This window comes from Polyergus mexicanus, unplaced genomic scaffold (genome assembly GCF_030449975.1).
Source record: "Polyergus mexicanus isolate NDT 795.1 unplaced genomic scaffold, iyPolMexi1.0 SCAF_6, whole genome shotgun sequence".
Taxonomy (NCBI): Eukaryota; Metazoa; Arthropoda; class Insecta; order Hymenoptera; family Formicidae; genus Polyergus; species Polyergus mexicanus.
This window is the reverse complement of record NW_027223326.1, coordinates 11,738,163-11,749,669: the sequence shown is the minus strand read 5'-3', so window position 1 is coordinate 11,749,669 and position 11,507 is coordinate 11,738,163. Positions and strand designations below refer to the sequence as shown.

The window sequence follows — 11,507 nt, the reverse complement described above, 5'->3', positions numbered from 1 at the left end:
AAAATTAAAAGCACGTAGAAAAAATATAGAAATAAAAAAATGTATTAGATTTTATGGAGAAATTGAATATGACTTTACACGTATTTCTCTCTTGAAAATAATACATTTTGCATTACATAATTTTGAGCGGCGATAAGACAGCGGCGAAAGAAAATGTTATTTTAAATTTTTGAAACGACGAATAGTCTACGTATGTCTAGAAATCTGTTCTTATTCTCGCTTGTCATTTCGTTTCATGTATATTCATGGTGTTGCAATATTTCAATTTTTCGTTTTCTTCGTGTAATCGTCAACGATGGGGAGTGCGAGCGACCTTATAACCGAATCAGATTGGCTGATTGTCGCGAGCTAGGGATTCGATAATGATCCACGTGCAAAATGACTGCGACGAAGACGGACGCGGTGATAACGCTGATGACAGCAACGTTTCCTCTCATAAAGTGTGTCACTCGCGATGCCATGAAATGATGGCTGGTAGCGTCAGTAGAAAGATTGGGGATGATTCTTTTCCTCCATAGCTACGGCATTGACCCGCTGAATTCTATACGAGCTGCGATCGTAGTGATCACGTTTCTCGAAATGACTTTTATTGTAGCATAAAGTATATGTTTGACATGTTGATGTAAGTGTTTGTAAACGTGAAAATATGACAAGTAAAATTTCTGAAAAATATAAAGTGTTTTAAGAGCTATATTTATAATAATAAATTTTTTTAAGTAATTGAAACACACAGAATTGCGAAAGTAAAAAGTAAATAGAAAATTACAAGGGTTTGCATTTTATTCCAGCTGATATTATTGCTTACGATCCGTTATGAATTATTTTTTCAATAGTATTAGGTGTACAACTTTGCTTCCGCCGTTTTTTTCCCGAAATTCGAGGCTTTATTGTAAAAAACTGGTTATACGTTTATGATTCAAAGTATTGTCCACTCCCAATGATCGTGCCAATTCTTTTTGACTTTGACTCGAGTCTTCATTAAGTAATGCCTCCAATTCTGCATCTTCGAAAACCTTCTCTCTTCCACCGCTATGCCGGTCTTCGACGTGAAAATCACCGTTCTTGAAGCGTTGATGAAACAACCACTCACGACACGTTCTTTCACTAATAGCGGCTTCACCATAAGTATTTGAGAGCATTCGATGAGCCTCAGCCGCAGATTTCTTCATATTGAAGCAGAAAATTAAAACCTCCCGCAAATGACGAGAATTTGGCTCGTAAACTGACATTTTCAACCGAGAATAACTTTATGATGCGGACACAAATCGACTAATGTTTCTATGGGGTTATGTTGACAGATGCCCAAGTTTATCGCACGACGTCTATGATCTATTTATTTCGACCACTATTTACCGCTAAAGTCATCTATAGGAAAACGGCGGAAGCGAAGTTGTACACCTAATAATATTCAGAAGCAAAAAAATAGCTCGACATTTTTATTGTAAAAGTTTTATGTAAAAAGATTTAAAAAAGAATCGAGTTTGATCGAACGTTAAAGGCGCTTATGTTTTGATGTCAGAATATTAAAATGATATACTATATGTGCGAGTACCGTATAATGTATATATTTGAAATGAAATATTTCATGACAAGCAAAAATCGTAAAAAATATTTTACTCGTATGTTATCGTTGATAACAGAGTTTTAATCATTTTCATTCATCGAATTACACAAAAAAGAAAAAAAAAACAGTATATAATTTAGTTGATATGATTAATTGATCGTAATTATTCAAATAATAATTTGTTTTGACGAGTTTATTTCGATCAATTTAATTTCTTCCAACAATTGAACTCTAACAAAAACAATCTCTATCGATAAAATTGATTGATTTTTAATCTATTTTATTGGCAAACACATTCAATATTATGCTAGCTAAATAGCGCAAAATATTAGTTTCTTATTTCACGAGAATATATAGATAATTATTATCGCATATATATATAGTTAAATAATAACAGGCGGCCTTGATAACAGCAACTGTCAGTTGGCGTTTAATACAGCGTGCTGTTTTGTTGCTCGTTGTTTTTGGTTTCTTTCACGACTTTTGCAATTTTATGGTATAATTATCATTGTGTAACAATGCCGTCAATTTATATGTATTTAGATGTTTCAGAAAAAAAAAAAAAAATGTGTAATCGTGTGTATGATATTTATTATATATACATAATTTATGTGTATAATATTTATCACATATAAAAATATTTTTGTATACAAAACTTGATTAAAAGCTTGATATCTTTTTTTTAGGAAGAGAAATATCTTTTATCGGCATCAGTAAAATACTGCAGGAAATTATTAAAAGACGAAAAGAGTTAATTATAAACACGACGAAAGATACGCTTACACAGTGCCGTGTCTCTGATCTGTTGAAAGAGGTGGGAGCACGTGCTATTGCTGCGAACACGTTGAGAAAGCATAGGATATATTAGTCTCTGTTGAACTCGCGAGATCGGTCGACGCGTCAGTAGCGGATTTTTCAATCGTCATCCAGACTCTGCGATTAATAAATCAGCTGATGATCGTCATGGCAAAACATACGGTACGTTGTATCTAATGGCATATCAAGTTCGCGGTTTTTTCGTTTTTCGATAAGAATCGAAAACAACAACATGGATTTGTTTCTTTTATTCATTTTGCGATAATTCTTACATAGAGAAATTTATAAAGGGATAAGACGACCTTTAATTGTAAACTACTAGTTAAAATGAATCGCCACGTTGTATACATATATTTAATAAATATCTATTATATCAGTATGTTAATTACAAGCTAAAGAAATTCAAAGTTTAGTCTTTCAAATAAATTATCAACCAATGGGAAAAAACGATAGCTTTGTAAAATATTTGAGACACGCCAATTATGTACGAGTGAATAAATCAGAGAGATAAGTATTATATTTTTTTTGAAATTTTCAAAGTATTTGATTAATGAATTCATTCTCACGATGCTCTTAAGAGAAGTAACCGAAAAAATAAATATCGATTTATCGGAATTTTTGCAATCTTTCATGTGGCTTCCATCCAACTTACATACATCTGTTACGATTTTGTTCATGGGACAAGCGCAAGGTATCTCGACATATCGATAAGTTCGTAAAAGCACTTTTCGTCAGATGTAAGCCACGGATGGAAAAGTTTCGAGGGTTCGAACTGTCTCGATTTATCGTCTAAGCTCTTCCCCATCCCTCATTTTCGTTTAAGATAGTATCCGATAATACGTTCAAAGTATTAACTCATCGTAAGATTAAGTTATTTTTAGATTCATTCTTCCGATATAAATTACGATCAATTTCATTGGATATTTGTTACATCAATATTAACCGACTTTAATTTTATTAATTAAGTAAATTTCTTCCGTTACCCCCCCCCCCCACTCCTCCCCCGCGCCCCCTTTTTTAAATAAGGCTAATTGGTAATTGCAGAAGAAAGAAAATTACCAATCTCAAATTAATTAATAATATGGATAGTTTGTTTTTTAACATAAAAAAAAAAAAAGAAGGATAGCTTACTAGACTGTCCTTTTCAATATTAAAAAGATTGGTTGGTATCTCTTATTCACAGTTCAAGTTTCAATTTTAAGTTTCAACTTTAAAAGATTGAAGTAGAAAATAATTTTTCTTCTCTTTCCTTCTTCTATTTCTTTTTCTCCCGTTCTCTGATAAAAGTAATTTTGATGGAAAAGACATACATACGTTAATAATCTACAGCGTAAAAAGTTAAGAATTCGCGAAAGTGAGGATACATAAAGGCAATTGAAAGTTTAACGCGCGATAACAGTCATTTCATTCTATTTGTATTTGTTGATTTCTAGTCTAAATATTATCAAGATGATGTTCGTATCGAATATTCAAAACGTTCGATATATCGCGACCGTTTAATCTACAATACCTTCTTTTCATCATCCTACCTTTTCCCCTCATCGTCAAGTTGCGAATTGTTTTTGAAATCTTTTTTTTCTGTGTTTATATATTACTCTGTTTCCAATCTTTTTTGTATGTGTATATAATTACTGTGTCCCCTTTTATTTATCATAATAGAAAACTTATATTCACGCGAAAGTATTATGAGAGTTTTTAATAACATTATATCCCCCCTTGACACAAAATTTAATATTCTTTCAGATTCTCCGACTTCTTATATTGTGCAATTATCTGCTCATCGGCCAATCACGGACAAGTAGGTTGATTCATGTAATATAGAATATATTTCGTAATTAATTTATTCTGACTAATATTTGACAAATATAGAAAAATGTTCGATTATCGATGATAAAGATATTGACAATTTTGATAAATTTTAATTATATTAATTATATGCCATATTAAGATTTTTTTGTGTTAAACGTATATGTTTAGTTTCACATGTTAATGGCACCAATATTCGCATTAACAATGATAATCAAATCACCAAGAAACCATTTGCTCTGGAGGAGATTTATCTTCAACATTACTATATCTTCGGCTTCAATGGCACGTGGATCTCCGATACAGAAATTATGGTTACAGACATTGTTAAGAGCGATATTACCGTTTATGATGTAGTAACAAGAAAGAATGAACGGATTTTTGATGGATCAAAATTATCAGTAAGTATATTTTGTAATTTGTAATTTAATCTCGGAGAGACGTCAATCTGTAGCTGATATCTCATTTTTTCGAAACAACAACTTTAAACAAACTGTTTATTACAATTTATATGCTTTTAATAAAATTCCATGTTAAAACTGTTTTAGCTGCCATACAAATTCGGCTCGGCAACATTCTCGGCTGACAAACAATACATTCTGTTTGGTTACAATATTAGACAAGTAATCGATTAATTATTTAATATTTTTTCGCTTGCTAAATATGAATAGATCTAAAATAAATAATTTGCGCAGGTATTCAGACACACGACCGTTAGAAACTATGTAGTATACGACGTAAATCGCAGGTAAATTTATTCCTTCATATTTTTATGACATATTTGTTATATTTATACCGTTGATGATATTAACTATTGATATTAACGAATTGATTGCGAAACAATGCGAGATCTGTGACAAATTTCTAAATTTTACCATATATATCTAAATAGAAAAAGTAAAACAGATAGATGCATAGATTTTAGATAAAGTCAACTTATAACAATGCTTATTCTTTATAATAAATAGTTTATATAAAAATCTGAATTTTCGTTGAGGAGGGAGAGGAAAGAGGCGGGGGGGGGGGGGAGGGCATTCTCTTTTAAATATCACTCGCTTATTATCAGAGTTTCTGAGAATTTTAACGAGCTTTCCCTTCGTAGTATATTTGTATAGAATGTATCTAAATAAATAGAATAACATTGAATGGGTATTTTTTTAAATTTAAGTGCGTCACTCAAGGTGGATCGAAAGATCTGACATTTTATTTTTTATCATTATCTTGGCAATTATAATTGTTAAGATAATACAGATGTTTACACGCTAAGATAATATAAATTTTTATATACTTACAGCTATACTTTTCTATCTTCAATTGGCTCATTATCTATCGCGATAAAATGTGTTTAACAAAGTTCTCTATATATTTGCAGTACGTATGAAAAAATCGCGAATGAGACTCCAGTTGCATTGGCGTTATGGTCGCCGATCGGCAATGATTTGGTTTACGTTCATGATAACGATATCTATCATATGATTTTTAATCACGGCCAGACTATAGTCCGTAGATTGACAGAAAGCGGTAAACCCGGTGTCCTTTACAATGGAATTCCGGATTGGGTATATGAAGGTAATCATCTTAATAAAAATAAATATATAAAAAAATATTTATGTATATATAAATATATATATATATATATATATATATATATTATATTAATATACATATATATACATGTATATAATAAATATAAATATACTGTACTTTATACAGATAGTGTTTGTTCCAAAGAGGATTATGCATCGCGAAGTAAATGCGCGTCTATATTAGATAATTATAAATGACATAGGTAATTGTAAAATGTCAATTGCAGAGGAAGTATTTAGATCAGCAGTCGCAATGTGGTATTCGCCGGATGGACAGCATCTAGCCTTTGCAACCTTCAACGATACCGTAGTAAAAGACATGGCATACTTTTATTACGGCGTACCTGGTGCTTTTGAAAACCAATATCCTACCCAAGTAAAGCTAAAATATCCCAAGGTAAAATTTCATTTCAAAAGAGAGAAAGGAGAGAGAGAGAATTTCTAAATCTATATGTATATTCAAAGTATTATTCAATTATCTCTCAGCTATAAATTTTCAGGTAGGTACACCTAATCCAGCAGTTTCTTTGTCAATAATCGATTTAAGTGATCCATCGTCAAAAGCAATCTTTTTGGAAGTGCCCGTTGATGTGGTTGGCAGGCAAGTTTGTAGTAATTTTAATATTAATAATACACAAGTGTTCTCGTATACGTGTCTTTAAATAGAGATTAATCATATATTGCTTGATAAAAGATTGATTATATACTCATATATTTCTATTCGAGTTTCTTTCGCAGCGATAATATTTTGTTCACCGCAAGTTGGTGGGACGTAACACATGTGATAGTGACATGGACAAACCGCGTGCAAAATCAATCTCAATTGATCATGTACGATACGCAGGGTAATAGTAAACCGATTTTGTACGACGAGGAGATGGAGGGCTGGCTTCAGCCAAGTCGCCCCATAAGAGCCGGTGATTATGCGTTACTCTTACGATTGAAGGATTCTGGCGTTAACGCCGGTAAATTTCGACATATAGACAGGTAAAGTCAAACAATTTGAACAAATACATCTCCATGGATCTATAAAAACTATAAATGTTTTTAAAATATTTCGCGTCAGCTTTTATTATTTAAGTATTGAAAAAATTGCAAAGTTAAATTTTTCAATGTCTCGGAATCATCTCGGTGTTTAGGGAAATTTTTAAAATTATTGAGTGAAAAATATGTATGAAAAATTTTTTCATTATTTATTTTTCCCTCGTAATCTGACATTTACGTTACATTACGTTACAGATATGAATACGAAAGTGGCCGATTCGTTTCATCGGTAGATCTAACGCCTGGTCCCTCCGAGGTGCATTCCATTTTGGCCGTCGATTCGCTTAGAGGCAAAGTTTACTACCTCGCTACAGCACCGGGTGAACCGACCCAGAGGAATTTGTATTCGGTACTTCTGGATGCGAGCCAAAAACCAACTTGCATATCCTGCGAGCTGCTTACGCCGGAAGGTGAGTATTCAAAATGACGAATGTCGCAGATACGATCGGAGGAAGAAAGAGAGAGGAAAGGGGGAGAAACGCGGTGGTCTATTATTTTTCTCATCAATTTAATGTGACGAGCCTGCACGATATGCAAATGTGGTAACTTTATCTCACGAGAAGGTTTAGTAATATTTTATTTAAAGCGTAGCATGTCGCGTGAAAAAATTTTAATCCGACCGTTCGTTTTATTTAAATTTGCGTCCGATTCTTAAACGAAACTGGAGAATGTTTAAGCAAATCTCATAGACAGATGATGAAAAATTTTTAAATACATTGTCGACAGCATTTGTGTAACTTATCTATATGGACGCATCATAGGTACATGTTCCAATTAAAACGCAAAAGTCCATCGGGATTAATGACTCATTTGACGGAAGCTGTAAGTCGTGTTCACGAATATTTAACATATATGCGCGTGAATGTATAGTGTCGGGAAGATTTACGCAGCACTTTCAAATGAGAGTGGTGACGACGACATAATTTAGGGCCTACGTTCCTTTTGAAAATTATCGCGATTCTCTTTTCACATTTTTAAAGCGCGTGAAAAGTCAATTCTGCAAATTCAAATTAGAATTTTTAAGTTTTCCCATATGAATTTGGCCCAAACTTATCTCCTCGTTGCTATGCAAGAAGATACGAAAGATTTCGACTTAATGCGCAAGACGTCGCGTGAAACGCGAGACTGAAATATTACTTCTCGTACAAGTTTTTCCGACTATTGGCGGCAGCTGCCTTCTTCTACGTTCTACGTTATCGCAAAGAAGATTAATTTGCCGGATTATTTGGGTCAAAGAATCTACGCCTATGAGTCTGATACGGTCGGTCAATATCGGCTATACATCCATTAAAATATGTTTATCGAAATTTATTTTCACTAGTAATGAAAAAAAGTATAGAAAGCGCAGAAATGTATATCTCCCGTTTTCCTTTCATAGAGTTCGTGCCGTATCAAGTAAACAAAATTGTATGCACGTTTTATATTAGTTTACGCGCGCGTGATGTTACCTACATTATATTATCTCGTATTATTATTTGTGTGTGTGTGTGTGTGTGTGTGTGTACATGGATATTACTAATATATACTTATCCGAGAATTAAAGCAAAAATTGTCAAACACGAGAGAAGCCAAAGTGAAAATAATCGAGACGGCATTCGCGAATGCTTCATTACGTCGAATAGAAAACGAGAAAATATAATTTTTCGTAGATATCTATAATTGTTCCTGTAAAAATTCTAAAAATTTAAATGTTGCAGGAAATAAATGCGCATACGCGACTGCGTCCTTTTCAAGCCTCAGATCATATTACGCTCTCACTTGTTCTGGACCCGATCCAGCTACAATAACAATTATGGACAGAAATCATCAGCCAATTTTGATTTGGGAAACTAATCTATTGATAAGACAACTTTTGTCACAACGATTGATGCCGCAACGAAGAAATTTCAACATTACCCTAAACGGCTATGATTCTAGGGTCAGATTGTTACTGCCGCCGAATTTCGATGAAAATAAATCATATCCCTTGTTAGTAAATGTGTGAGTATACTCGGATCTTTTTGACTTTTTTAAAAGCAAAATTATGATTATTTTGATTTTACACGCGAGAGAATTTAGAAAACAAAAAAGTTTCGTCGTTAAAACTGTCGCTGTTATATCGCGCATAAAATATGAACGTATAATCAAATTTTTTTAACATAATTAAATTATTCGATATTATGGAAATAATAAATTAAAATTAATTTTATTGTTGTATAAATATATATATATTTTTTATCATACAGCATATATATATGTATCTTTTTACGTTATGTTTGATTCAAATGTAAATATCTTTATGATGACTCGTAAAGATTTTGAAAAATTTAAATGTTAGAAAAAGCAAAGTCTTTGTAAAAATTATATCGATATTAGCGTTTAATCAAGACAATAATAGTGGCTATAGCGCAATTACACTGGCGTATAGTATGATTGATCGGCATGCAAAGGGATTCGCAATCTCCATCTAAAATTAGAGTCACCTTTGATCGAGTCTGTGTTTGTTCGGTCGATTCATGTTAAAGCTCTCGCAACGATCAATTACCTTTAACAACCTTGCTCATTTTCTCTTCTTTTTTAAGAAGCATTTGTCACGTATCGAGCGCTTAATTTACTTACAAACTTATGCTATCCGTTTGTAGGACAAAGTTGGATAAAAATAATCTGCATAATCTATCACGAGGAAGCTATGCTTCTTATTACATAATATATGTATAAAGTATCTAATTTTTATAAAATAATCATTCGAAAATATTGATTTATTTCGCAGTTACGGCGGTCCAAACACAGTTAGAATCACTGATAATGCAAAATATGAGTATGATTATTATCTAACAACTAACAAACGCGTAATCTATGCGTGGATCGACGCACGAGGATCAGCCTTCAAGGGCAGCAAGATGCTCTTCGAGATATACAAGAATATAGGAACTGTGGAGGTCGAAGATACGATCGCTGTTACCGCGTGAGTAATTTATACTGTTGATAATTGCGCTATTATTTTATTTTTGATACCAAACACCGTTATAAATATTCTCTTTGTTATATCTCAGAGCTCTGCTGAGACAATATAAATGGATCGATGCGAATAGGGTTGGTATATGGGGCTGGAGTTACGGTGGTTTTACTACTGGCATGGTACTCGCAACAGACGCAGCCTCCGTATTCAAGTGCGGTATATCCGTTGCGCCTGTAACTTCGTGGATCTATTACGGTAATTAGTGACAAATTGATCATTTCTAATATAAATAATATTTATATATATATAAAAGAGGGGAAAAATAATCCGAACTCTTAATCTTAACAATCTTCCTCTGATTTTGTCGTCGAGCACACAGCGTCTTCTTAGAATTCGATTTATTACAGATTCTATTTACACGGAGCGATTCATGGGATTGCCGATTCCCAAGGACAATCTCGCCGGTTACAATCGCACAGATATCACACGACGAGTAGAGGGAATACGAGGCAAAAAGTACATGTTAATACATGGTACTGGAGACGACAACGTGCACTACCAGCAAGCGATGGCGCTCGCAAAGGCGCTGGAGCATAATGACATCCTGTTCGAACAGATCACGTACACGGACGAGGCGCATGGTCTCGAACACGTGTCCCCTCATTTCTATCACACGATGGACAAATTTTGGAACAAATGCTTCGGCTTGACCTAAACTCGTTTCTAGATTCACCGGAGAAGAGAATTATTCGCGGCGACAAATTCGACAAAGAATGTTGAAAATTTAGAATCTATTTAGACAATTACGTTCGATATGGAAAAATCAATAGATAGGATACTTGTATTAATGTTAATAATTTGAAGAGCCTGTTGTTACAATTACAGGCGGGTCTTATGCCTCAACGTAATCTCGAAGATATCGATGGCAACAATGAAAGATATAATGAGTCATTTCTTTGAGCAAAGTGAATGTTAATTTTATCTTGTCTGTAGTCGATAAAATACAAAGAATGTATTGTTTTAACAATATGAAAAAATGAAAGTTTCATGCTTATATGAATAAATTCGAAAAAAAATGTGACATTAAAATAATAATTTTATCTTCGAGAGGAATATTATATTGTGCAAATAAATCTCTTAAAATGAGTTAGATTTTTGCAACGACTTTTTATCGATGCCGTCAATATCTTTACGAAAAGATAAAATTTCTTTGTATTTATATAACATTTTCGTAACGAAAATAATTTTATCTAATATATATATTGTTAAATTTATTATAGTATATATAAGTAATCGCTAATCTCGTTAAACTCGATGGACAAATTTCTATAAAAAAATTTTCTTACGTGTAAATAGTATGCAATAGTATCTAAAATTAATGCCAAACGTGATATAGAAATTAAATTAGCGATTATTAACCGTCTATCATTTCATAACCCATTGCTTTTATAAGTGAGTTTATGACATCGTTTAATAGAATATTCTTTTTATTTGGTTTTTTACAGAATTATATCAAAACAAATTAAATCTATAGTCCATAAAAAAAAAAAAAAAAAGTTCTCGATATTATTAGATATATATATAGTTTTATATAAATGTTTATATTTTTAGTGTAATAATTATAATTATTATTCTGTAAGCAAAGGGATGTAACGGATCTCGCGATATTGCTGAATGTTTTTTATTACAAAAAATTTAGCAAAATTTCTCGTTGTACATATAGTGACAGATTTTAAAACCGATTTCACTGTAT

General features: G+C 32.6%; 1 protein-coding gene across 1 annotated transcript; it reads left to right on the top strand.

Moving 5' to 3' along the window:
* Positions 1–2,392: 2,392 nt before the first annotated feature.
* On the top strand, positions 2,393–11,160 carry LOC138933883 (venom dipeptidyl peptidase 4). Its single transcript, XM_070297023.1, has 14 exons — positions 2,393–2,542; positions 4,124–4,178; positions 4,358–4,587; positions 4,735–4,809; positions 4,882–4,934; positions 5,559–5,755; positions 6,000–6,169; positions 6,273–6,373; positions 6,511–6,759; positions 7,012–7,226; positions 8,514–8,796; positions 9,566–9,760; positions 9,849–10,009; positions 10,162–11,160. Exons 1-14 carry the CDS (start codon positions 2,519–2,521, stop codon positions 10,467–10,469), a joined length of 2,316 nt encoding a protein of 771 aa, XP_070153124.1. The 5' UTR covers positions 2,393–2,518; the 3' UTR covers positions 10,470–11,160.
* Positions 11,161–11,507: the final 347 nt, after the last annotated feature.